The sequence below is a fragment of the Prionailurus bengalensis genome, chromosome D2 (genome assembly GCF_016509475.1).
Source record: "Prionailurus bengalensis isolate Pbe53 chromosome D2, Fcat_Pben_1.1_paternal_pri, whole genome shotgun sequence".
Lineage (NCBI taxonomy): Eukaryota > Metazoa > Chordata > Mammalia > Carnivora > Felidae > Prionailurus > Prionailurus bengalensis.
Window position 1 is genome coordinate 30,131,707 of NC_057351.1, and position 27,384 is coordinate 30,159,090.

A 27,384-nucleotide genomic window follows, 5' to 3' on the forward strand; every position below is an offset into this window, starting at 1 on the left:
GGATCTCGTGGTCTGACCATCATGGCAAAGGAAGTTGAAGAGAGAGCCTGGGGGAGACACAGAATCTGAAGCGGGCTCCAGGCTCCGTGCTGTCAGCACAGAGCCCGAGGCAGGGCTCGAACCCACAGACTGCGGGATCATGACCTGAGCCAAAGTCTGATGCTTAGCCAACTGAGCCACCCAGGTGCCCCGGAAGTTGTATTATTTTGCAAGGTCAAGCACAAAACAAAAATAATCTGTTTTTGATTTCCCTCTGAAATATAGAGCATATAACTTTGAGGAAGTCACTTCCAACTTTACAAGAATTAGGAACCAGTCGCACGGGACAGCATTTCCCAAAGGACATTCTGAAGGATCCTGGTTCTTTGAGACATGATGGCTGGTGTCTGGGGAAACTCGACTTGTGCAGTCAGGTGCAGCCAAGTGAGGCTGCAAAACTGTCCTTCCTCCTAGAGATGCCAAGCCTCCATTCCCATGATAAAGGCTCTGAAGTCCTGCAGCATTCCAAGCCTTACTTGATAGATCCTTTTTTTTTTTTAATGTTTATTTATTTTGAGAGAGAGAGAGAGAGAGAAAGAAATCCCAAGCAGGCTCTGCGCTGTCAGCACAGAACCCCACATGGGGCTCGATCCCAGGAACCATGAGATCATGACCTGAGCCAAAATCAAGGGTTGGACGTTTAACCAACTGAGCCACCCAGGCGCCCTGATAGATCCTTTTTCACAAAATGCTTAAAATCTCACGAAACTACCATTTTGCAGAAACCTATACTAACTGTATAATAAAGTTTAAACTCTAACCAGTATCGACCTCTCAGTATCTGAGCTGAGTGTTCATTCCAGCGTAGGTGGGGTCTAATTGCCTTAGAGTAGAAGGCACATTGCTTGTTGAGTCATGAAACACTTGAACTTCCTAATGGAGAAAAGTCAGTTTACTTCTCTGAACTTCTGTTTCCTCCTTTGTAAAGTGGGATCCATCACATCAAATCCCACGGATTTTGAGGACTTCAGTGGTAAGTATGTGAGAGTCCACAGCTCAGTGCCTGATGCTAAACAAACAACTCATTGAGAATAAATGGGAAACCTAGATTTAAGTGGGTTGAGAGGAGGAGAAGTGGTCTAAAGTCTGAGTCGGGGGTGGCACTGAAGGGTGTCAAGGAAAGCCCAAAGGACAACTGAAGTTCCCTCTTGAGAATAAAAATATAGACTCCGAAGTGCAATACTTTGGAATGAAAATGGAAGGAAGAGAGAGAAAGAAAGACATGGGTATTTGAGTTTGTGTTTTTAAAAATCTTCGGCTCTAAGGATGTATTGGTTAGCTTTTGCTGTATAACAAACTGGCCCAGAATTTAGTACCTTAAAACAACTGTCACATATCAGTTCACGATTCTCTACATTGGCACATTTGGGCTGGACTCATTCATGTAGTCAGCTGTTAGGGTGATGATCTGCATGGTCTAAGATGCTATCTCCCACGTGTCTGATAGCTGGTGGCTGTCAGCCGGAAGCCTGGGTTCTATCTCCTGTGGTCTCGCCAGCAGACTAGCTCAGCCTTGTTCTCATGCCAGTGGCATTGCAAGAGGGGCCCAGGCAGGAGGTGCAAGGCCTCTTGATTCCAAGACTTACTATTCAAGCAACCTTACTGCTGTCACATTCTATTGGTGAAAACAAGTCAGAAGGCTGGCGTGGATTCAGAGGTAGGGAAATAGATTCTACCTGTTGGCGGAGAAGGTGTAAAGAATTCGTGGCCATATATATTCTCCCAGATAGAGCAACCCAAACCTCCCCTCTGAGTTCCCTGGACAACCCCACCTGGATTTCAAAAAGATATCTCAAAACATTAAATGGCCAAACAAAGTAATGGATTTCCAACGCAACCTCCTCCTACCCCTACTCCCCCTGAGCTTCCTCGCCTTTGCAAAGGACAGCAGCATTTACCTAGCTGCTCAAGGCAAAAACCCTTGGGATCATCCTTGATTCCTCTTTTCTTCACATTCCACAGCCAAGTCCTGTTGGCTCTACGTCCAAGATGCATCCCCGATGCCAGCACTGGTCACCGTTTCCACTGCTGTGCCCCAGCCCAGCCGCAACCTTTTTGCTCCGAGATTGCGACAATGACTTCCTCACCAGCCTTCCTCCCTCCCAATGCCGACGCCCTCCTGTCCTCGCTCCGTGCAGCAGCCTTCTAAAGCATAAATCGCATGTATTTTGTACCACATCCCTGTTGAAAACCTCCCAGTGGTCCTCAGTGAAACTGGAAATAAGTCTAAACTCCTTACCAAAGCTGCAAGGTCCCTTCCTATATCTGACGTCACCCTGTCTAGCCTCCTGAGGTCCCTTGCTCAAGCCCCAGGGAGCTCTCCAAGCCAAGACCCTCTCTGACAGTCCTCACACTTGCTGTCTTTTCCATTAGGAAGCTCTTCTTCCAGATCTTTAGCACATACCAGTGCCAGAAATTTCCCTTTCGTGTGTTTGTTCATCTGTGCGATATGTCCCCACGACTCTCTCCCCAAGATAAGAGAACAGAGATTCTTATCTATCTTGTTTCCAGATGTATCCTCAGAGCCTGGGGCAGGACCTGACTCACGGGAGAGGCTCAGTTTACATTTGCTCGCCAATTTGACTCTGAGGACCATAGCGAAGGTTGTTAGAGCTAGAAGAGAAACCTATGACTTCACAGATGGGGAACCAGAGGCACAGACAATCATTTGGCCAGCGGCATGAACGTAACCTTGTGCAGGCCAGGTTGGTCATGCATATCCTTAGGTTCTTTTTCGTAAACGGTAGGAGCCACAAAAGGTGAGGGTTAGTTGTTTCCTCCTACGCTCTCCCTGCCAGGTTATCATGACAACAGATCTCAGAACAAATTGTGACATCCACACGAATATCAGTAAAACAAACACTTATTACCAAGTAGCCACAAAATTGGTTCGTACGGTGCGTTCTGTAAACTCAGTGAAGGCCCAGCTCTCTGTGCTCTATCACCTCGATGAAGGGTCCACTCAAGGAAGACAAAACATTCTAGGGACAGGATCACCTAGACTGATGGTCCCATCAGGCAACCAGATATCTTGGGACATGGGCTCCTCAAGGACTGAGCCCTGTGCATCATCCCTAAGTGAAATTCCTTCGCTCTGAACAAGAAACGGGTGGGGTCTCACTTTAGATAATCTACGCATCTTGCAGGCTGCTAATTTCACCCAAGGAGAGCTCATTTCTAATGCCTGTCATGTTAACTGATGAGCCGTGAATTTCACGGATGCGTTCTGTCATTATGGGAGGGGTTCTCTGCGCTAATCGGTAAAGCTTCAGGAGTGCACCGAGGGGCGGACAGCTACAGAGGTGTTAGGAGCTATTTGTGTGATCGTGTCTCTTCTTAACGGCCCAGGTCCACGGGTGGAAGTATTTATGCTCTGGAAACCGGCACTAGGAGTCCTCCCATCCACCCCCCAGCAATAGACACTTATTAGACCTTTACCAGCACCTCCCTGGAAAGCCGAGTGACCTCTGGAGTGTGGCCTATCTGACGAAATGACCACCTCGCCCGCATGATTACCGCTAGGCCGGCAATTCTCCATCCCGGCTGCACTTTAGAAATCACTTGGGACTTTAAAGATAGTACCGATTCCCGGGTTGCTGTTGGTGGAGATTCTGACTTAACTGAACCAGGGTGAGGCCTGGATACAAGCATACATTTAAACCTCACCAGGGGGTTGTAAACTGCAGCCAGGGCCACACTCACACTTGTACGTTACACAATCTACGCCCCACATTCTAACAGTTTTGCAAAAAGTTCACGGCAAAACCAGGATGAGCCCTAGGCCTGCTGACCCCCCAGCCCAGAGCTCCTGGCAAAAGGATGGAAAAGTTAAAAAATAAGGGGTCACTTCTTCGGGGGTCGCAGTGTTCACAAATGTGGCTGCGGGCAGCCCACAGTACTTGGGGCAGGTTAGGGGTGGGGAAGGACAACGAAAGAGCTTAGGAGCCCAGGAAAGGGTGTGTTAGTCCCAAAGAGCTCCAGGCTCCCTGGGTGGTGTTGTCATAGTCTCATCACTGAGGGCGCTACTTATAGGGGCTCAGGGAGAGCCCAGAGGGGCTGCAGACATGCATGTCCCAAAGGAAGACTTCAAATAGGAGATAAAGTGCAGCTAGCTAGATGCCAGAACAGAGGCCAGGGGCAACCGGAAAGAACACCCCAGTGGGGAGGCTAACCCTCTGGGAGAGAGAGACAGACAATCTCTCAGGGGGGTAGGGGATGAGACCAGGACCTGAAAGAGAGGGTATAAGGCTAGCTCTCCAGGGCTGGGTGGGGGAGGCTGGTTCCCCCAAAGAAGGGTAAAGAGTTAGTTTCCTCTTCCTTAAAGGACAACTTGTTAAAAGACGTCTTTGTAGCCCCTGGCTATTCCTTCCTGGTTCCACGTCCCTACCCATCACAAACACCCTTGACTGACTCGCTCCCATTGTACCAGGAAACTGAATTCCTTTTACTTCTCTGGGCAAGCCATTGCCTTCCACCTGTAGGGGCCAAGGGCTGGCTGCCCCAAGATAGGCTACTTTGGCATGAAAATTATTTCGAATTAAAAAGCATTGCAGCCCAGCAGGTTCAGGAAAAGCTCTTTACCTCCCCCTCAACTGCCTAAAAAGAATGTGGATGGAGAATCGGCTCCAGGAAGACACAGGTAACTACACTATGACATAAACTAGGTATGACAGACAGGGAGGAACCTAGCAAGGCCTGTTTGATCCAAGTCCTCTTTGTCCCTGAGGCACCCTGAAAACATTTATCAAACATTTACTCTTTTTCATCTTCCTGTGAATTGCATTTCTTCTCTTTGAAGTCCCAGACCCCTGCCCCCTTCCCCTTAGTTCAGAACAACACCTATATCTCATTTTGCCTGTCTTTGGAATTTTTATGTCTATGTGGGTTCTCTATACGATGTGATTTTCACCTGTTCATCTGTGTCATGTCAGTTTGATTCTTAGTCTGGCTAGCAGGACCTTGAAGGGGACAGGACCTTCCTGCTCCCCAACACTTCTGCACCCCAATCTTACTTTCTTCCTTCTAGGGCAGAGCCTGGGGGGCTGGGGCTGGGGCTGGCTCTGGCTTGGTGTCTCTCTCTGGGTGGGGTGTAAAAAAGGGACCTGGACTAGGGTGCCATTCCTTCAGTCACCACCAGGGACCCCATCCAGCACTGCCTTGAGCTCGTGACCTCTGGGCCACGCATTTAATTACCGAATGCCACAAACGGTTGTCTGACTCCCGAGCCCCAGGCTGAGCTTGGCAATGAAACAGCAATGAGACAAGATGGGGCCATGGGAGACAGATTCTGACCCCAGGCAGAGGAAACGCAGGGAGGGAAGAGGCTGGGTCAGATCCGGGCCAAGCGTGCGCTAGGGGTCTCGGACCTGGCCCGAGGATGGATGGGGGAGCGCTTCCCAGGGGAGGGGGGCCCTCGGGGCAAGGTTGGGAACTCTACCGGACTCAGAGAAGGTGATTCCCGGAGGCTTGTTGGAAAAAGGCTGGTCGGGGATCTGTGACAAAGGTGAACTCGTGGCCCCAGCTGCAAGAGGACCCCTCAGTCCCACCCTGGTTTGCTGCACCTTCCCAACTAATTTCTGTCCTCCGCCCCACTCAGGCTGAGCGCCTCCACTGCCTTATTCCATTCACGTTTTGCACATTCATTTGCACACTTTTAACACCTTCCCGGTTAGTTCCTGCCCTCTTCGTGCAGTCTTCTCTCCTGGCAACAGTGGGAAGCACTCATTTCTTTGTACCCCGAATTAGGTACGCCTGGTCTCTCCCCAGCGTCCAACCGTGCACGCTCTCCTACGGCCCCCTCCGCTCACTTCGCACAGGCTTCACCCGAGTTGCGCAGGACCCGGTTGGCCTAACCCTCGTCCCCTCCGCTCCCTTTGCCTCCGGTGGGCCCCGGCCTCAGCCCCGCCCCCTGCCCGCCCCCTTCCAGAGGGCGGGGCCGGGGCCTCGCGCCCATTGGCCGCTGGGCCGGCTGGTCCCAGCCGGGGCTGTGATTGCGGCTAGCAGATGTCAGTCCCGGAGCGAGCGCCGGTGGCGGGGCGCGCGGCCCGGCTAGCAGCCGCAGGTGGGGCTGCTCCCGGCGAGGGACCTAACTCGGGAGCCCCGGAGCCCCGCAGCCCCGCGGACAGTATCCAGGATGCCCCGCGGGGACTCGGAGCAGGTGCGCTACTGCGCGCGCCTCTCCTACCTCTGGCTCAAGTTCTCGCTGGTCATCTACTCCACGGTGTTCTGGGTGAGTGACCCCACAGGGGTCCTGAGATGGAGGAGGGGTTGCCGACACTCCCTGGATCGCTCCCACGCCGAATCGGGGTTGGGTCCAGACTTGGCTGCTCCAGGGAGGGCGCGGGGAGGGCACGCCTAGTTTCTCGTCTCACTTTCACTGGGAACCAGGAAATTCTGGCACCCGGCTCAGCCTGAATTTCAGCAGCCGGTGGGACCAGAGCGATAGAGACAGTTGACTACAACGAAGGAGCGCTACCTGGCTCACCTGTGTGCACCTGCCCGGAGCGTTGGTTTTCCGCGTCTGTGGCGCATGGGGTGCGCTAGGCCTCGGTTAGCTGGTTGGCCGCGCCCACCCGCCCCGCCAGTGTTAGACTTTGCCTCCCGATCAGCTTGTGGTCCGGATTGGGCGGGAAACCTGGACTCCCGGTCCTGTCCGCCCTAGCTTCTTGCAGATGCCCCAGAGCGAGATGCTTCCCCACTGTGCCTCGGTTTCCTTTTTCGGTGGAAGTAGAATGGGCGTGACTTGTCCTTGGTGAGGAGTGGTTAGGAGGATTCCACCAGACCACGTCTGGGGAGGTCTCCAGCAGCTCCTGGATGCTGGGTAACTTCCCGCAGCCACTGAGTTTTACCTCCTCTTGTGTATTGCTGGGAGGCAGGGTGTTAGTGGTCGGACATGAATCAGGCTTCAAACCCTGCCACTGTCACTTTCTGGCTGAGTGATCTTGGGGAAGTTACTTAAACTCCCTAGGCCATAATTTCTTCATCTGCAAACAGGCACAGTAATTATATTTAACTTTTAGGATGGGCGTGGAGATTAAATGAAATAGGCCAAGTTATAGTGCTGAGCCCAGGGACCAGTGAAAAGCTCAAGTGTGAGCCATTATTACTCTTGTGGCCTGGGAAGCTGGGCCCTCCTGGTAAGTTGTCCCCAGAGACTGATTTCTTCATGAAGATTTCAGACTAGGCTGGACCCTCACCTAGAAACGAGGACCTCTTTCTAGAGGCCAGCTTGAACCTTGCCTTTCTAGGATAGTCTCCTGCCCCCCACCCCCCTACACTATGCTACAGGGACTGCAGGGGAGATCGCTCACTCCCATCCCTCCTGAAATATATGCACACCCCATTCTCTTCTTGGGGCCCCTCGCTGGATCTATTCTCCTAGCAGGAACAGCTAGATCTGCCTGATAGCAAACAGGTCTGGCTTTCCACTTGACCCCTCAATGGATATGATGATGCCTGGTGGTCAAGAGATCCAGATTCTAGTCTTGTCCTGTTATTGACTCACTGGGAGATCTTAGGCAAGTCACTTCCTCGTTTGGGGTCTCAGCTGTTCAATACTTGCCTGCCTGTCTGGAGGACAAGGCTCAGCCCAATTCCCAATCCGGTTCCCTGGTTCTAGGTAATGTGGAAGAGAGATGAGCAGTACATTTGGGGGCCAGAGGATGGAGCAGAGGAAGGTGGAAGCTCCAGGGAGGCAGAAGGTTGTATGTGGGATTGGGGTGGGGGTCATTCTCTCCCAAAAGTGCATCAGCACCAGCCAGAGGTTTTTAAAAACTCTACAGATACCTGGGCCATGGCACAGATATTTATTTAAACTATTTAAGCTCCCCAGGTAATTCTGATTTGTAGTCAGGGTTATAAACTGCGGGGCCAGATGGTCTCATAGGCCCCTCGGTTCTGATTCTTGGATTCTTTGCCTGCTCCTTGCTTGTCAGGCCACAGGAGCTCTACTCTCTGAAGGTCACAGTTGAGAGAAGGCTAAGGTTGATGGTGGGGGGGAGGTGGGAAGATCAGAAGCCAGAAGGTGGGGGCTGTGTTTCTGGCTTCACTGCCACCCTCCAGATGTAATCATTGACCAGTCTCTTACTCTTAACCTCCTTTGCACCTCCATGTTCCTATCTATAAAATGGGCAATTGATACCCTGCCCCACACCTCATTGGATTGTTTTTAGGACTCGTGATATGGGGAGATAGTGACATGTGGGTGTGACTAGTGCTGTACAAAAGAAAGTTACACAGGCACAATTGAACTCGAATTTTCTTTCAAAAAAATTTTTTTTAATGTTTATTTTTGAGAGAGAGACAGAGAGAGAGTGCAAGCAGGGGAGGGGCAGTCAGAGAGGGAGACACAGAATCCCAAACAGGCTCCAGGCTCTGAGCTGTTAGCACAGAGCCCAACGCGGGGCTGGAACTCAACAAACTGCAAGCTCATGACCTGGACCAAAGTCAGATGCTTAATCAACTGAGCCACCCAGGCGCTCCAGAACTCGAATTTTCAAGGCCTTGTTCTGTCTCTGTCCCTGTAGCCTGGAGAGAAGACCACTCAATGGCCCTTGCTTTGCTTCTCTTGGGGCCAGCTGGGACTCAGAACTCAGAATCTTTCCTCTCTAGTCAACTGAGGTTGCCTTACTAAATCCTTGACTTCCCATTCCTGGAAGTGTTTCTGCTTAAAAACCTCCCCCACCCATGCCAAGAGGTCAGCCACCTGCCGGCTGTGCCAGGGCAGCTCCAGGTGCCAGATTTTCTCTGCAGGGCGGAGGCCAGTGTGAGTGAGTAATTTGTCCTAGACTGGCCTTGCTGTTAATCGGAGACCCATTTAGGAAGGCCCATTAGCTCTGGTACCATCCCTTGGGATGTGGGTGGGGTCAGGGGTTACTTGTTTTATAAGCTCAAAGTAGTAACACTTTCAACTCAGTCTTTAGGTCTGGAAGGGACCATAAGTTTCACCAGAGGCAGGCACCTTCTGTAAGACTTTTGCTTTAGAACTTATTATCAGATAGGAAATGCGAGGACACTGTGCAAAATTTTATACTATCAAAGAGCAGTCATTGGTGATAAGCCTCTCTCCCGCCCCTCTCCCCTGTTCTGCCCTGGTCAGTTTCCTGTCACTTTCTTCTAAGATAATACTCTAGCCATGGGATGCCCTAGGCATGAACATGTGCATGTATTATATATTCTTTTTTTCCCCATACAAGGTAGCACATTATACACAGTTTTGCCCTTCCCTTCTCACTTAAATTGAAGTCTATGCGAATTCGGGAGCGAATCTGGGAGTGGTTGCCTCATTCGGTCTGATGACGAGATAGAATTCACTGTAGGCTGTGCCGAAACTCATTCAATCAGTCCTCGGCTGGGGAACTCGGGGTGTTTCCAATCTTTGGTGACTGCAAACAGCAGTGCAATGAGCAGCTTTGAATGTGTCATTTTGCACCCGTGTGTGTCTATCTGCAGGGTAGTTTCTAGAAGGAGAACTGGCCTGAGGTATATGTGAACGTACAATCGACATACAGAAATGCACCGATGATAAGTGGACACAGCCTGATGGATTTTTACTAAGTGAACACACATGTATCATCAGCCCCCAGGTCAACCGCTAGAACGGGAAGCAGAAGCCAGAAGCCCCCCACTTGCTCCCACCCCCGTCACCACCCCTTCCCTCCGGCGGTAATCACAGTCAGAATATCAAATGGCCTAGAACCGCTTTGCCTGTTTTTGTATGTGTGTTTAAAATTTTGATGTTTGTTAAATTGCCCTACATAGAGTTCCTACCAATTATGGTGTTATCTACGATATTACTTTAAACTGACTCACTTTTTAATGTTAATATTTTTTCCAAAGGAGGCTTTATGTATGTCATCACTGCCAATGGGAAACCAAAATGCATCATCAAAAATAGCATGTAACTGTAATGGTAAATAGTGCAGGGAAAACAAAACGTTATTAAATCCTGGCTGGATATTTCGGGTGATGTAGGCTGTGGACCTGAGTTCTGTGCTCAAAAGGCAGGCTGGCAAGTGTTTGAGAGGCGGAAAGACAAACTGACACCAAGACAGATTTGCTCCTGGATGCGGCGGGCAGGATGGGAAGGGCAGTGAGCCATGAAGACGTTTCTCAGCCTATGAGTCAAGGTGAATATGACCTTGATCACTTACAGGAGCTCCTGTCCCACACCTGGGGTCCCCTTTGTTTTCAGATGGGGACCTCGGGGCCCAGGGCGTGTTTCAGGGTCCCTCCGCAAAGCTGGTGTGAGTCCCCACATCTCCATATCCCCAGTTCAGTGCTCCTTCCGGTAGGTCTCTGAGCATGTCTCCGTGAGGAATGAGCTCACCCAGAGGCACTTTGGAGCCTCCTCTTCCGACCATGCAGTGTGAATCATTCTGACACATGTGCCCTCAACCCACTGGGGACACATCTCTAATTTTAGCGTTGACCACAGGGTATCCTAGAGATCCATTTACACGACTGTTTTTCCCTGTTGGACTGTGGGCTCGTAGAGGTCAGGGGCGCAGCTCATTCATATCCTTTTCCGTATGCTGGTCTTGGGGCTGGGGACACAGGAAATGCTCGGGGAAAGCTTGTTGCATTAAGGTGGTCAGGTCCGAACTTGTGTCTTGTAAGGACCTGAGGTGGGGGCACCTGGATCAGGGGCTGAGCTGGGTGTGTAACCAGCGGTGGTCAGAATTGCTGAGGCTTTGAATCTGCAGAGTGGGCTGGGCTGATCATGGAGACACGGGCCATCCAGAAAGCATGAGCCTGTTGCCTTGACAATGCGGTAGAATTTCCAGTCGGGTACAAAAGGGTGTCAGGGTTGGGGAATGTTGACTAACCAGGAAGAAAAGGACTTGGGGGGTGAGTGGGAAGGAAGTGGGCATGGCTAAGTGGGGGAGGTAAGAAGTGCCACGGGCAGTATTAATTCTTTGCCTTCTCCAAGGATGGACACCATTATCATAGCTTGGCTTGTGATTCTTTATATTTCCTATAGTTTTTTTTTTTCCCCGTTTTTTAATGTTTTATTTTTGACAGAGAAAGAGAGAGAGACAGAGACAGAGACAGAGCATGAGCGGGGGAGGGGAAGAGAGAGAGAGGGAGACACAGAATCCGAAGCAGGCTCCAAGCTGTCAGCACAGAGCCCGATGCGGGGCTCGAGCTCACAAACCGCGACATCATGACCTGAGCCGAAGTCGGATGCTCAGCTGACTGAGCCACCCAGGCGCCCCTATATTTCCTATAGTTTAATGTTTAAGAGTGTGGACTCTATATCAGGCTGCATGGGTTCAAATCCCAATTCTAGCATTTATAAATTGAGTGACTTGGGCACTAATTTCTATGTGCCTCAATTGCTTTATCTGTAAAATGGGTGATAGTAGAGAGTTGCTGGGACCATGAAATGGATGAATATGTAGGAAGAGCTTAGAACAATGCCTGGCACGTGATAAACATGACGACAACTACTTAAGGATTAGCCAATCTTTTCCCATCTCTGTTTTCTTAGGTACCCAAAAGCCAAAGACTGAGCATAGAAGGGTCCTTAAAGGCACCTCTAGAGTGAGCTTTTCACTTTACCGAGGAAAACAGGGGCATGGAGAGAGGAAGTAGGTTGCTTTAGACCCCATAGCAAGTTCGTGACAGACCAAGAACAGGACCGGAGTTGCCTGATTGAAGTTTCTTCATTGGGTCACCATGACCTTCACCAGCCGCCCCCCTTCCCCCCACACCCGTGGTCTCCCCCTGCTGTCAGGGCTCGGGGTGTGGGTGGAGGGTAGCATTTCTGGAAGGAGCCGTGTACCTGGCCTCCCAGTTATGCACTAGATGAAGCCAGACGAAAAAGAAAGGAGATTTAGTTTCCAGCAGGAATTTCCAACTTTGGAGAAGAGCCTTATTGTTTTCGTGAAAATAATATGTGCATATAGTTAAAAACCTTTCAGGCAATTCAGGTAAGTACACCGAAGACAGTAAAAGTCACCTTTGTTCTGTCACTGGGAGAGAACCACTGTTACGTGCTGGCAAACACTCATTTGGCCATCTCCTTGTACGCATGCGTACCTACTTTATTTCCTGAATTATTACTTATCATTGTGCTTGAATCCTCAGGCAGGTCCATTTTCCTCTTGTTCTAGGCAAGCATTTCAAAGAGAAAATAGTGAAATTCAAGCAGAAAGTGACTTCACCCTGGAGAAGCAGCCACCATGCCTAAGAGGCTGTCAGAGAAGACCTGGAAGCAATGGGACTGGGGTCCCCTCCCCCAGCCTGGCCGAGGGGCCTTAAAAATCCAGAGAATCAAGAAGGCAGACCTGGAAGGGATTTGGAGAGCCTTCCAATGCACCCCTTTTGCCGATGAGCAAACTAAGGCCTCGAGAAAGTTCCTTTGCTCTTAGCTTAGGCTTCGGTGCACCAGCCCTTCTCTCGCTGTAGGAGAGGCATTGTTTTAAATTGTGGGACTGGATTGGGACCTCGCCATCTTTGGTTGTTTGTTCCTGAGAAGCTGAGAAGCAGGAGTAACCACCCGCCCTCCTTCGTGCCCCTGCCTGGCGCCTCTTCTCTCCAGGTGACTCACAATGCCAACCTGGGGTGGGGCTCAGAGTAAACCAGATAAGAGACTGATAATGAAATTTCTGTACCCAACTGGCTCCACAGACAGGGGAAAGATGTCTTCTGGGTTAGCCCAGGACACACAAGATTGAGAAGATTAACCTTTTCCAGAGAGAACCTGTGGCTGTGAGTGGGTTTGAACCTCCATCTTAGTGGAAGGTGGGAGAGTCTGGTCCTGACCTGCCATTCTCTCCAGGGTGAAGAAGGTTCTTTGCTTATTCGGTCAACAAATAGTTACTTGATGCCTAGTGTCTATGCCAGGCACTGTGATGTTTACTGGGAAACAGCTATGAACAAGACAGACTTAGTCCAGGCCTTGGAAGACAGACAAACCAGTAAATAAGTGTAGCTTGTGACTGGTACTAAAAAGAAAATTAGGGAGCAAGTGGGGGGAGATGGGAGTTCCTACTTGGGATGGTATGGTCAAGGAAGGCCTTTGTGAGGAGCTGACATTTCAGCTGACGCCCAAGGAATGAGATGGAGCCAGCCATAGAAAAGGCCTATAGAGAACATCGCCGACAGAGGGAGTAGTGTGTACAAAGGCCCTGAGGTAGGCAAGTATGGCTGAAGCAGATGGGGAAGCTTAAGAAGGGCCATGTTGTGAGTGGAGAGGGTGGCTCCTGGTTCTCTAAGGAGTATGGGGTCTGAGTGACTGAAAGGGAGGTTTCATTGTCAGGACCCAATGGCAGGGCCAGTTGGAGACAGATCAAGTGCTCGTTCTGCTGTGTGACCCTACCTAGAGAGGACTGACTCTCTGAGCCTCTAGACTTCTCATCTGTGGATACCCGAGAGGCCTTGGGGAGGCTTCTGCAAGAGGAGAGATGCCAAGGCACCATGCACACTGTAGGGCCTGGTGTCCGCTGGGGCCTTGCAGAGCTCAGGAGGGCTGGGATAGAAGATGTGAGAACTTCCGGAGTCTGTCTTATTAGAGGAGGCCACTTCCTGCTGGTGATGCTCTGTCTGCTTAGAGCAGATGGACGTGGCCATACTCTTAGGTGGAGAAGTCTGACCCCTTGGGAGTGCAGATGGCCTTTTACAGGAACCCGGTCCTTCCCACCCCTTAGTTCTTGGGCTGTAGTGGTGTACCTATCGGCAGAAGCCGTGTGCCGCCTGATGGGCACGTGGGTCCAGGCAGGCCGTCATAGAAGTGTCCCGCAAGGCTGAGAGCTGGACAAGTGGGGCTGGGAGAAGCACTTCCAAGGGCCCAGGCGCAGGGCGTTCCTCGGCCCGGGAATGTCAGGCAGGTGGCAGATAGAACTCGGGTTCACAGCCTATATAAACCACACTACCCAGCTAGGATTTAATAAAGTCCCTCAACAACTCCTGTCTTCATCTTCTTTCTGCCCTGATCATGAGTCTCCCACTCTTGGGATGGAAAGAGTCAAGTGGCCACCGCCACCCCTTTGGGAGCCCAACTGTTTGTCCACCCCTAAGTGTCCCCGCCAGAGCCTCCTGGGAGCCGCTGGCCGGCCCCGCCCCCATCACAGGCTGTCTGCAGCTGCCCTGAGCTCTCTGCTAGGACTCCGTGAGTGACAGCCTCTCAAGGGACACGGACAGTGCTGGCTCATCTCTCCCCCCAGCCCAGCGCAGGGCCAGCCAAACAGTGAGCCTGGGCCAGAGGCTGGGCAGAACCAAAGTCAGAGGCCTGAGTTCCAGGCGGCTGCCTGAGTCCTCTCTGGCCCTGCAGGGACCAGCCTTCCCTGCTGCACACAAGGCCACACATCAGGCCTCTGTCCCCGGGCACAGCAGCAGTCCCGTTTACGGTGTGGACACCGGTACCCCAGATGGAAAGGGTAATACCGAGAGAAATCGCCGACTGGTGCCCATCGTCCCCTCTGAACGCTCAATGGAGGTTGTCCCATTGGCCGCAGAGTTTTAGCACCAGAAGCCGTTGCTGTGTGGTCTGGTGTATTTCCTCCCCCTTTGAAAGGCAGGGGTTGCATCAGATGCCCTCCACGGTCCTTGGAAGTTTGGCCCAAATGGCAGTCCAAGTCACCTTCTAACTGCCAAGTAACAGGTGACACTCCTGTTCTGAAAGTCTGTAAGAGAATTCTAAATGTTTTACAGCCCCGCTTGGCAAGCAATTTCGATTAAACTGCTTTTACAACCAGGAAGTCCTTCCTGAGAGCTAACTCACATTCCTTTCCCCTGTTTTCCCCTCCTTCCATCAGGGCTTTCCTTGAAGACCGGAATCCCCTAAGAAAGCAGATGTAGAGCCCAGCCATTGGCCTGTGGGGCAGGCAGGGACCTGGAGGGGGCGGGGCCGAGGGAGGGGCAGGACCAAAGGCCTCACCCCCAAGCCGGCCTTGCTCCTCCCCCAAGCCCTATCCGGGTCTTCTCAGGCTTCAGCACAGCCCACTAGAAGGGAAAGAGATTTTGTCTGCTCAGTTGGGTCTCTCCCTAAGTGAGACCGCCTGGTGCAGCCGAAAGAAGGGGCTTGTGTTTTGTTTCCGCAAATCACAAGTTCCCCGGGACTGCCGTAACAACTGGGCGGCTTACGGCAACAGAAATATGTGCTGTCGCCATCCTGGAGGTCTGAAGTCTAAATCCAGCGTGTCACAAGGCTCGTCTACCTCCAGAGGCTGTGGGGGAAATCCTTCCCCACCTCTACAGGCTTCTGGTGGCTTGCCTGCCTCTGCCTCCACTTTTACGTGGTCTTTCCCTCTGTGCCTGTGTCTTTCTTCTGTCTCGAAGCTCCCTCTGCCTTTTCTTGTAAGGACGCTTGTCATTCGACTTGAGGCACACCCAGGTGATCAGGATGGTTTCATCTCAAGACTCAGAACCTAATTATACCTGCCGGGACCCCTTTTCCAAATAAGGTCACGTTCACAAACATGAACCTATCTTGTTTGGGGAGGGGGCATTCAATCCACAGCAGAGCTCAGTGGTCAGAGTCAGAAATGGAGTCCCCATCCTTTCACTAACTAAAATCACCATGACCCCAAACAAGTACATCTTGCCTATCTGGAATTGTTTCCCCATCTGGAAAATGGGGCTAGGCCACCCCCTGCCACATCTCTCCTCCCGGGGATAGAGCTGCAGGTCAGCGAGATCACAACCAGGGTTCCAACATGATGCCCGGGTGTCAGTAGTTCTCAAGCTGAGGACATAATTTAAAGGGGAAAAAATCATAGCTCGACTCCCCAAGTGTGAATTCCCGACTCAGAAAGACCCCTCAAGTCTGGTTCTATAGAAACTTCTTTAAGTTACAAAGTTAACTCCAGAGAAGGGTTACCTTTAGACCAGATAAAAGAACGTTGGAAAGATAACCAAAAGGAAAGCAAAATTCTAGAGCTCAGCGACCACCCCCGCTCCCTGGGCACATCCCAGTCCCCTGGAGAAGCCTGGCCTCCCAGGTGATCTCCCACATCCCCTAGCTCTCCCTTCACCATTTGAAGCAGCAAGCCTCTCCCTCGTGGTGTGCTAACTTCCCAGACTCTGTCCAGATGGTCCAGGAGGCTGGGGAAGGCTCAATGTGTCGCTCTGGATTCACACGGAGAGAGTGTTGGCTTGGAAACCTGGCTGGTTTCATCAGAATTCCCTCGCAGGCACCATCAGAGCGGCATCTTCCACGCCGACCTGCATGCTCGAATCACCTGGGTAGGTTTAAAAAGGATAGGTGCCTGGGTCCCCCCCATACCCACTGCATCAACTCTGAAGATGGGGCCTGGTGTGTACTTGTAAAATCCTCCAGGATCAGAAGCCTCCAGACACAGTCAATGAGGCCCACTGATCGACAAGGTCCTTTGGACCTCAGGAAGTGACCCAGGCTCAGAATTTGGCACCAGCCCCAGAAGCCAGCACCCGACTCCCCTCGAGCAGGGGGTCTGCAATGGGAGGGCCTGGGGGCTGGCCTCTGCCCTCTGCCAAGCACACTGCACCCAGCACAGCACCCAGCTCACTGTGGCCCAAGTGACCCAGCTCACTGTGACCCAAGCACCTCCGTGGCCCCACTGTGCTGCAACCAGCACAGCCCATCCCTTGGTAAGGGACAGGAAGGAGCACAGAAAGCCGATGTGACTTGTCCAAGGCCACACATGGCATCCTGGGAGGGGCTTCCAGCAGTGGGGAGAGTAGGTGGTTCCGGCTCTCCCAGCAGGAAGGAGGAGGGCTCTGAGCCCCCGGAGTCCTGACCAGGCCAAAGCGGTTTCCCTTCTACCCTCCAAGCAAATGTTTATTTCCTGCAGGCCAAGATGCAAATGCCTGCCTCGATGAGCAAGTCCCCTTTGGGAAAAACGAAAGAAGACACAGCAGGCACTTTTCCACAGTGAAATAGTCTGGTGGGGAAGGGGGGCGATTTGCAAATGGTAGGTTGTGCCGGTCACTTCCCCTCATGGGGGCCTGAGTCTCCTCAGCCCTAGAACGGGACAAGTGCCCCTGTCTGCCAGGCTCACAGCGGTTGTTCTGAGGATCCAAAGAGGTGAAACAGTGTTGGTGAGGCAGGGCGCACGATGGCACCCCTCCCTCTGGGCCACACCCCGTGAGCGCAGGGCTCCTGCCCAGGGACGCCTGCTCCGGGCACCTATGCTGATGCCCGGTGCACGAGACGCTCCGCTCGGAGCCCAGCGGGCACCGCCCCACCTGCCAGGCCCCTGTGGGAGGTACAACGGTGTCCGCTTCCCACCGACAAGGAATCTGAAGCACAGAGAGTCGAGGGTGACGTGTCCGTGGTCATGCAGCCAATCAGACTCTCTCCTCTCCCATCCATCGAGAAGCGCTCTTCCCCCAACGTGCTGCCTCCAGGCCCAGCCTTTGCAGAGGGGGTGTCCGACCTCCACGTCCAGGCCCAGCAGTCACCCTCTGCAGGGTCCCGCCCTCCCTCCTGCAGGCTCCCTTCTGCACTCCTCTCTGCCCGGCCCCCTCCTGGTCCTTCAGGCCCCTTTCCTACCTCCTCAAGGCTATCCCCGAAGCTCCTCTACAGTCCAGGCCATCCAGTGGGACAGGAAACCACACATCACTTCTGGCTGTGTCTGCCGGAGGTCAGCTCCATCTCTGTCAAGGGCTGACCCTCTAGGTGGAAAAAATGACACCTTAGTTAGTCTTCTCTGTTTCCCCCCTCGGGGCCCAGGCCAGAGAGGACATCTGGTGCGACCTGCTCTTTTCAAAGGGGAGGAAATACACCAGACCACACAGCAACGGCTTCTGGTGCTAAAACTCTTCAGCCAATGGGACAACCTCCATTGAGCGTTCAGAGGGGACGATGGGCACCAGTCGGCGATTTCACTCGGTATTACCCTTTCCATCTGGGGTACCGGTGTCCACACCGTAAACGGGACTGCTGCTGTGCCCGGGGACAGAGGCCTGATGTGTGGCCTTGTGTGCAGCAGGGAAGGCTGGTCCCTGCAGGGCCAGAGAGGACTCAGGCAGCCGCCTGGAACTCAGGCCTCTGACTTTGGTTCTGCCCAGCCTCTGGCCCAGGCTCACTGTTTGGCTGGCCCTGCTCTGGGCTGGGGGGGCGGGGAGGGGGGAGAGATGAGCCAGCACTGTCCGTGTCCCTTGAGAGGCTGTCACTCACGGAGTCCTAGCAGAGAGCTCAGGGCAGCTGCAGACAGCCTGTGATGGGGGCAGGGCCGGCCAGCAGCTCCCAGGAGGCTCTGGCGGGGACACTTAGCGGTGGACAAACAGTTGGGCTCCCATAGGGGTGGCGGTGGCCACTTGACTCTTTCCATCCCCAAGAGTGGGGGACTCATGATCAGGGCAGAAGGAAGATGAAGACAGGGGTTGTTCAGCGACCTACAGTCCCTGTGGTAGGAGTAGGGCCTGTTTCTGTCTTCTGTCTCCACTGCGGTCTCCTCTGGTGCTGGCCTCTCTTAGAACTGAACTTTCCTTTTTGCAGTCGGGAAGTCCCCCCATGCTGCCCGCTGTCTAATCCGGTCCTCTCTTCCGGATCCTACTGTTTTGTCTTTTTAAAGCTAGCAATCGGGGCTCCTGGGTGGCTCGGTTGAGTGTCCCACTCTTGATTTAGGCTCAGGTCATGATTGGTTATGGAAGCGCCGGAAGGCAGAAATGGAGCTGGCATCACTATCCTTCAGTGTCCATCCCTGCGGTTTTAACGTTTCCATCGGGAGAGGGTAGGCCAGGGCGTGAGAACTCTTTCCTGACAAGAGAGGCCGGCTTGGGGTGGCGAGAGCACTGGCTTGGGAGTCTGGAGACCCGGGTCACAGCTGCCGTCCAGCGGCTGATATGCTGTGCGACCTCATGGGAGCGATAACCTCTCTGTGGGCCTCAGATTCCCATCTGCAGAATAAGGTGGTTCGGCCAGAACAGCGTCCATCTGCTTATTCCTGGTGGTTCACAAGAGGTTTTTAGGTGGTCCCTGCGGGAACATTTTGAAGTGTAATATGTGTGTAAGAAAATACTTTGTATCTCAAGTCTACGATTTCATGCACGTCGGTAGGTGAGGTCAGGATCGTGTTTATTTTTTTTTTTTTTTTAATTTTTTTTCAACGTTTTTTATTTATTTTTGGGACAGAGAGAAACAGAGCATGAACGGGGGAGGGGCAGAGAGAGAGGGAGACACAGAATCGGAAACAGGCTCCAGGCTCCGAGCCATCAGCCCAGAGCCCGACGCGGGGCTCGAACTCACGGACCGCGAGATCGTCACCTGGCTGAAGTCGGACGCTTAACTGACTGCGCCACCCAGGCGCCCCAGGATCGTGTTTATTTTAATAAGAAACGGCAGTTGTTTGAAAGGAATAGAGTAGGTACCTCCTGGTCAGGTGAAGGCACGTAACACGGTCTTTGTATCTGCTGACTTTTAAAGAAAAAATGGGGGTTCTCGTGATGTGTTATAGCACCTTACAGTTTACAAAGGAGTTTCTCTTTCTCCTGGGGTCCTCTGAGTGACTGTTGGTGTTAGCATTCCTGTTTGGCGCTCAGAGAGGGAAGTGGCCTGTCCAAGGTCACACAGCTCCTGAGTGGCCGAGGGCCTCCGGCTGGCTGTGCTCTTTGCCAGGTGGCCCCAGGCCAGCCTCATCGAGTGGTGAGCAACCTTCACCTCCTCCCTCCGCTGGCAGTTGGAGCGCCAGGATTGCGTCGTGATGGCTCGTGGTGTGTGTTCTCTGGTCCTAATTTTTTTCAAGCAGGGGAGGAGGAACTGAAGGTGAAGAGTGACCCCCTTCTCTCTTCCTCCAGGCCTCTCTTCCTACATAGGCAGGAGCTTGTCCCGGAGCCCACGGGGGCCTGTTTTCTAGTCAGCTTTCTTGGAGGGATAATAGGTAGGTTCCTGTTATAGCCTATATTTAGCTCTGGTTAGCAGTTACTGATACATTTGGTTAGGGCATTCATTCCAGGCCAGAGAAGGCTCTTGCCCGCTTTCTCAACGGTTTATAGTGAAAAGATTAAAACATTAGAGATGGTGAAAGGACGATACAAAGAGCTGCATTAAAAATAATCAGGCAACAGCACCACAGTTCGTGCATTGCATCAAATCTCATTTTGGCCAAAAAAAAAAAAAAAAAAAAAAAAAAGTTTCCCGGTGCACTTGAAACATGAGGGTAAGTACCTCTGAATCCCTGAAGGTTGTACGTTCTGGAATCCTGCCCGGCAGGACGGTCGTGAGTTACTTGCCTGCCCCATCCACCAAGACCTACTGGGGCCTTGCTCTCTGCTTGTTTAGGGAAATTCGCAACGCAGCTAGGGCAAGGCTTGCTGGGCCTGGGTAGTGATGTGGAATGCAGGGGTGGAGGGGGCCTGCGTGAGCCCTCTTCCTGTTGGAAGCCGTGCTGGGGACTCCCTGAGCGTTCACCCTTAATCACCAGCTGCACATGCTGGGCCCTGCGCCAGGCACTGGGGGAGGGGCTCCAAGTTGCTGCAAACCCCCGGGGCTGGCTGTCCACACAGTCCGCTTGGGCAGACCCGACATGCCCTGGGTTGCTACATCACGGGGCACTCCGCAAACAACCAGTGCATACAGCAGGTTTTCAGGAAGTCCGCGTGCCCAGGGGCATGTAGGGTGCACTCTTTTGTTCCCTGGTTCTGATGACTGGGGCGTGGTTGGGTGGGGTCAGGAGAGGTCCTTTCTCCTTTGCAAGCTGGAGAACCCTGGTTGCTAGAGAAGCCTCAAATCAGTAGTCCCACAATCGAATTGTGAAAGGGGAAATGAACTTAAAAATTTATTTATTTATTTTGAAGTTTACTTATTTATTTTTGAGAGAGAGCGAGAGCGAGAGCAAGAGAGAGAGAGAGTGAGCATGAGCTGGGGAGGGGCAGAGAGAGGGAGACACAGAATCTGAAGCAGACTCCAGGCTCTGAGCTCTCAGAACGCAGGGCTCGAACTCAAAAACTGCGAGACCTTGACCTGGACGAAGGCGGATGCTCAACCGACTGAGCCACCCAGGGCCGCCCCCCCGACCCCAATTTTTTTAAACCCACAGAAAGTTGAAAGAGTTTCAAGAACACCTGCATGCCTTTGGTTACGAATTGTTAACATCTTGTCTTAACATTTCTCTCTCTCCCTCATCTCTCTCTCTCTCTCTCTCTCTCTCTCTCTCTCCGTGCAATGCTTTTTTGCCAACCCAGCTGAAAGGAAGCTGCAGCCTTGTGACCTCACTCTTAGATACTCCAGCGTTCAGCTTTCCAAAAAAGGCATTCTCCCACACGCTGCTACTCTCCATCTGAAAAAAAACAAAATCACTGTAAAATAAAACCTCATCTAATCTGCAGGTCATATCCACAAATGTCCCAGTTGTTCCTCAAATGTCCTTTGGGACAGATATTTGACTCGACCAGGACGCACTCAAGGTTCACACATTATCTTGGCTGTGGCGTGTCTCTGGAATCCCCCAATCTAGTTCAACCCCACTGCTTTTGACTTTTTGATGCCTTCCAGGCTGGTGATCTGCAGAACACCAGCGTTCTGGATTCGTTTCACAGGTTCCTTGTCGTTGGGCTCAGGCCACACACATTTCCCGTATAAGCGCCGCACAGGGGATTTGGCAGAAGGTCCGGGATGCTGCGTTCAGAGGCATATGATGCCTGGCCGCCGCACCGCCAGCCGTGCCAAGCTAGACCGCCAGCCCCCCTCTATTGCTAACACGCATTTCCCCCTCGATGGCAAATGGGCTGTGAGGTGGCTCTTCGGGCCATGTGAATGTTCTGTTCAGTGAGAGAACTTCTGAAAGCAAATCTGAGCATGTGACTCCTTGCTTAAGTTATTTCAGCTATTTCCCTATTGCAACTTCAAAATCTATCTTGAGTCTGCCTGCTTCTCGCCACCTCCTCCTGCCCACCGTGGTCCCGGCCACTGCCGCCTGGCATCGGGGTGACTGCAGGAGATTCCTGACTGTTCTCCCTCTGCACCTCCACCCCTCCCCCCACGCCCCCCAACCCCCACCCCTACCTACCCTGTCTCTTCCCAGCCCAGCAGTCAGTTAGAGTAACTCATTTAAAAATCAAAGTCAGGGAGTGCCTGTGTGGCTCAGACTCAGAGCCCCACATCCGGCTCTCTCCTGTCAGCACAGGGTCAGCTTTGGATCTTCTGTCCCCACCTCTCTCTGCCCCTCCTCCCCCTCGCTCCCCCCCCCATCTCAAAAATAAATAATCATTCAAAAAAGATCAAAGTCAGGCAGACCTTCCTCTAGAAACCTGTGTGCCTCCCACCTACTCAGAGCAGAAGTCAGAGTCCTCTTAGGGGCTTCAAAGGCTCCCGGCAGCTGCTTTGCCCCACCCCTGCCCTCTGACCTCCTCTCCCACACTCTCCCCCTCTGTCACCCCGTGGCTGCTCTTCTGTGAGCACGGGAGCACATTCCCAGGTGTTGGTAGCTGCTTGACCGTTCATCCATACATCCCCGTGGATGGTAGAGAGCCCTCCACCTATGTCAAGCTTTGCTCAAATGTCACTTTCCCTGACTAAGCTATTTAAACTGGCAGTCTCCCCCTCCCCCTTCCCCCCCCCCCCCCAGCCTCCCTGGCCTTTCCTGTTTTCTTCTCCATAGCACTTATAACCATGGCATACTGCGTTTTTCTTATTTGTCTCTCCCCAGCTAGAATGTGAACCCCCGCCCCCAAGAGCGGGGACTTTCGAGTTTGGGTCGCTGCTATAGCTGTGTCCCCCACCGCCTCTCGTTCCCCAAATAGCTGCTCTCAGAGTGTGCGCCTCCAGCGATCCTTGCGGGGACCCTTTCTAGGGGTCCGCGAAGTCAGAACCATTTTTAGAGTGACTGACGCTGAGATGTTGCTGGCCTCCCACATCCTCATCCTGGGGGGTGTTCCGCGGAGCGTTTCAGGGCACAGCGTGGTGACGTGGCGGCGGACTGAGTGGGGAGCAGCCGTCTTCCCATCAGCCCCCGCTGTTTGCAAAAATGTAAAGCCCGTGCCCCTCTTCTCCCTCCGTTGTTTTTGGAAAATCTTTTATAAAAAGCATGCTATGTATGTTAATACGTAAATCTATTGGTATTTCTAAACGAGTTAATACATATTTAAAATATGTGTTTTAATTTCTTAGGTAGTAACTGATTGATAGATGTCCATAAAAATAAAAGCCCTGGGAGCCTCCACTCCAGAAGAGTGAAAAGGAGTCCTGGGATGAAAAATGTTGAGAACCGCTGGCTTACAAATCCTCTCAGTGAAGAGATGTTGAGTGAATGGACATTTGGGTTTAATCCGAGAGTCCTGGCCTTGGTGGCCTGGCGGCTGTGGGCTTGCCTGGCCTCCTCTGTTCCTCCATCTACCCGTGCTTGACTCCAGCTGTGCCGACCTGCTGTTTCCATGGCACCTTCATGGGTATCTGAAACCCCTCATCCACTTCAGAAATCTTTGCTTGTCTATTACATGCCTTCCGTGGACTCAGTCCATTAACGTCACCTTCTCCGGGAAGCCTTCCTAGATTTCACCGGTCTTGCCTGTGATTTAGCATCTGCTCCTCCCTGGCCCCTCTGCACACTCGACTCCCGCATTGTATTTCCCTAACTCTGCTACATGTATTGGTGAGCAGGTGTCTTGAGGGCAGCAACTACGTCTTCTCTTTTTATTCCCAGGGCTTGGTACATAATAGGTACTTAAGAAATGTATGTTGAATCAGTGAATGCTGCCTTCAGCATTCAGAATAGGGACACCCCTTTCCCCGAATTATCCGTGAACCAAAGTGTCTCTAAAAGGGGGAATGGTTTCTGGCATCTGATTTGAGTTTTGAAACATCGGTGTTAGACCAGTACTATATCTTTGGGGAGCCTGGGTGGCTCAGTCGGTTAAGAGGCTGACTCGATTTCAGCTCAGGTTATGATCTCACGGTTGGTGGGATTGAGCCCCTCCCCTTGCCTTGGACTGGGCTTTAACAGCCAGGAGCCTGCTTGGGATTCTCTCTCTCTCCCTCTTTCTGCCCCTCCCCAGCTGGCACATACACACTGTCTCTCTCTCTCTCTCTCTCTCAAAATAAATAAACTTAAAAAAAACACAGCAACCAAAGAACAGTCCTATGTCTTTAGTGTGGAAGGAGAAATAACATTGATTGAACACCTGCTGGGTGTCAGGAGCTTCAGGGACATTGTGGCTCATCAGGCCACTGTGAGCCGGTGTGGGCCCTACCCGCTTATCATGTGGCTTCTGTGGGGAGGGTGTGGTCTGGGAGCTAAGCCACCACACGTCCTGCGAACCTGTGGAACTGATTCGGCGTAGTCTGTGAAGACTCTGAAGTTGTTGAGGTCAAAGACGGCATGGGTGCTGCGGGGTCCTGCCATCGTGGCCTGTGTGCAGTAGGGAATAAACACCTGGAATTATCTGTTCAATGGGCATCATTCATACTGTAAATATCAGGACTAGTGAGGGCTTCCCATTGTTGGTTTCACAGGGGATCGGGAGTGGAGAGAGATCCCTGTTGCTGGGGTGATCCAGAAAGGCTTCCCAGGGGAGGAGGGCTTTGAGCTGAGTTTTGGAGGATGGGTGTTAATTAGCCCCTTACACCTTTACTATTTCCAAACAACTCTTCATCTCCTTTCCATTGCTGCTCTAGGAGACAGCCCTGGGGTGCGTGCCTTGGTGGAGGCTGGGGTGGGGGGACCTCTGTCCCCTGTAGGGCTATTTCTCATGCCGAATGTGACATCCTGGACCAGGTAGGAGAGCAGAGGACCCCAGGAGAGGAGACTTCGGGCCACATTCTGTCTTCTAGTGGCCGGGATTCTAGGCGGGGCTATTCTCTTGTGAGTTTTCATGGACTTCTAGAGCAGTGAAGGGATTCTAGAGCTTGTAGCCAACGCCCTCCTTTTTGGAGCAGGGAAACTGAGGCCCAGAGATAGGAAGGGGCTTGCCCAAAGTCACATGGGAGTCAGCGGCAGAGCTGGGATTATAGTCTCCCCTTACCCCCAGTGCTCCTTTCAGTGTGTGACGCTCTCCCCTTGTCTCCTCGTGTCTCTGGAGTCACGAGCCCTTGGCGTGGAGGCAGTTCTGAAGTGTCCCAGCACTGACACTTGTGTTCTGAATGCCTCCTCCGCCTTCCAACTCTAGTTCAGGGGCAGAGGGGGAAAGAACGAGCCGAGGGCCACGTATATATAAAAAGCAATTTGATTCATTTTTTTTCTTCGATATAAAACTATACCTCACGTTAAAGATAAGAAGCATGAAACACTTAGCGTAGAGACAACGCCGAATTTGTATATGCCCAACCCAGCCACGTGACCCTTGGGAGGCGGTAGCCTGGCTGTGGGGCCTCAATGCCCTCTGCGCTGATGCTGGGAAGCCCTTCTTCCCTTCCTTCCCCTGCCACTGCCCTGCCCTGCCCTGCCCAGTCCTTTCCAGGCAGCTGCCTCCTTTACTGGAGCTTCTCCTTCCAGCAGCCCGGAGAGTCAGGGAGAAGTGAGGTCACAGGAGACCCCCGCCTACTCCCCGACCCCATCCCTGAAGTTCCTCTTGCCTTCGCTTCGGGTTCTGAGGGATGATTCCCATGCTCTCTCTGGGAAAAGCCCCAGGCCAGTGGAAGAATCGGGGATGTCTGGCCCGGTATCTGGTAGACACGTGTATGCTCTGAAAGGCTGCCGGGGCCTGTTGTCTGGGACAAAGCCCCTTCGCCACCTCTGTGAGCCTGTGTGTCCTTTTAAAAGGTCTGAGAGGTGGGGCGGCCTGGGCCACCTGACCCACTCCCGCCAACAGCCACAGCCCTGAGCCCAGGGTGCTGCTTGCAGAGGCCAGAGCTGGGGGGCTTCCTGTCCCCACTGCCAGGCCCACCTGTCCAGGGTGCATTCCAGGGCTCAGTGGCTTCTGTTCAGATTGGCTTCTGCTAATGAGCCCGCCTGGCTGGGACCCACCTGGGGCTGAGATAATCACTCAGATGTCATGGGAACACAGCCCCGGGAGGATGTGGCTTCTGGCTCTCTTGGTTCTGACACAGTGAAGGCGTGGGGGGGAGAGAGAGGTCTGGAGAGGGAAAAAGGAAACCAGGGAGAGGAGTGTGTTGGGTGGAGGGGATCTGCCCCGGACTCTCCTCTTTTGCCTTGGCTCTTTCCCCGGGTTTCAGATTAACCATAAATCACTCTGATCTGTAAGCCGTGGAACGTTCTGTTCTGGAATGGGATCCCCGGGGTTTCTTCTTTGGGTTTCTGGGCATCCGAAGCAAGGTCATTTCTCAGATTCATCCCTCCGACAGGTGCATTGGGCCGGTGGTCCCTGCCCTCGTGGAGGGTCCAATAGTGGGAACCCCCAATGGGCCTTTCCTGATTTCCCAGGAGGACCTGATTGCTGTGCCTCTTGTCTCAGAACATCCTTATTGGTTATCTGTTTTGCCACTGCCCACATGTCTGCCCCCCAACTTTTCCTAAGGAGAGGCCCAGCTGGGTCGGCGCTTACCCACAGTGCTCAGTACGTGTGGGGGTTCTTAATTAGAAATTCCGCTCTCAGCCATGGCTGGCTCTTGTAGCTGGGGCTGCCAGACCTCCCAGCTTAGCTCCCTCGTAGCCTGGAACGTTCTGTGTCCATGGAGGGGTCTTCTAAATCGAGCCTCTACCTGACTGCTGGGGACGGGAGAGGGCACAAAACAGACTGATGTGCCCACCTTGCTTCCCAGAGGTTTGTTTTCTGTGTTTTCCACCCCTGGACCTAGCTGGCGGGCCCTCCAGCCTTCTAGAGGCCTTTCCCCATTTCTGCCTGGAGGAGGATGGAGAGCACTGTTTATAGAGAAGTCATAATAAAGAAGACACAAAGAAGGAATACACCATGCCCATGGGCCAGAAGCCCTGACAGAGTAAAGATGTCAATCCTCCCCAAAGAGATCTATGGAGTCAATGTGGTCCAGTCAAACCTCAGCAGGTTTTTGTGTGTGTGTGTGTGGAATTTGACAAAGTGATTCTCAAACGTGTATGGAAGAATTAATGTCCAAGGATATCTGGCCACTTGGGAAGAAGACATAAAGGAGGCAATTGGCCTACCAGATGCCCAGATGTGTTACCAATCGGGAGTTGCTGGGACGGAGAGGTTTGTTTGGGGATAGCCAGGTTGACCGATGGACTGGATAAGGAGCCAGAAACAGACCTAAGCGTATGTGGAACCTTAATGTGTGACAACAGAGTCGTGCCAAATCAGCGGGGACAGGAGAACTGGATAATAAGTGGTGCTTATTACATTACAAGCAAAAGCGGGCTGTGTCAGAGAATGTCATGGACCAAGGATTGCAATTAACCAGGTTCTCTGCACTTGATGTCTAGTTTTTTTGTTTTAAAGAAGTCCTGTCCAGGGTCAAGGCAGAGTTGTCAGCAGAGTCCGGTGACGAAGACCAGAGACTGGATCCTTCGCCGGCAGGAGGGGACAGCCACTGCTGCTTCCCCAAGGGCTGCC

The 27,384-nt window shown here is 52.5% G+C and overlaps 1 protein-coding gene across 1 annotated transcript in view; it reads left to right on the forward strand.

Moving 5' to 3' along the window:
* Positions 1–6,030: 6,030 nt before the first annotated feature.
* The window catches only part of TSPAN15 (tetraspanin 15), a 49,915-nt gene continuing 28,561 nt past the window's right edge, over positions 6,031–27,384 (forward strand). The window contains exon 1 of the mRNA XM_043596517.1: positions 6,031–6,268. Coding sequence (XP_043452452.1) covers positions 6,173–6,268 — 96 coding nt within the window. The 5' untranslated portion in view covers positions 6,031–6,172. The remainder of the gene's footprint in view (positions 6,269–27,384) is intronic.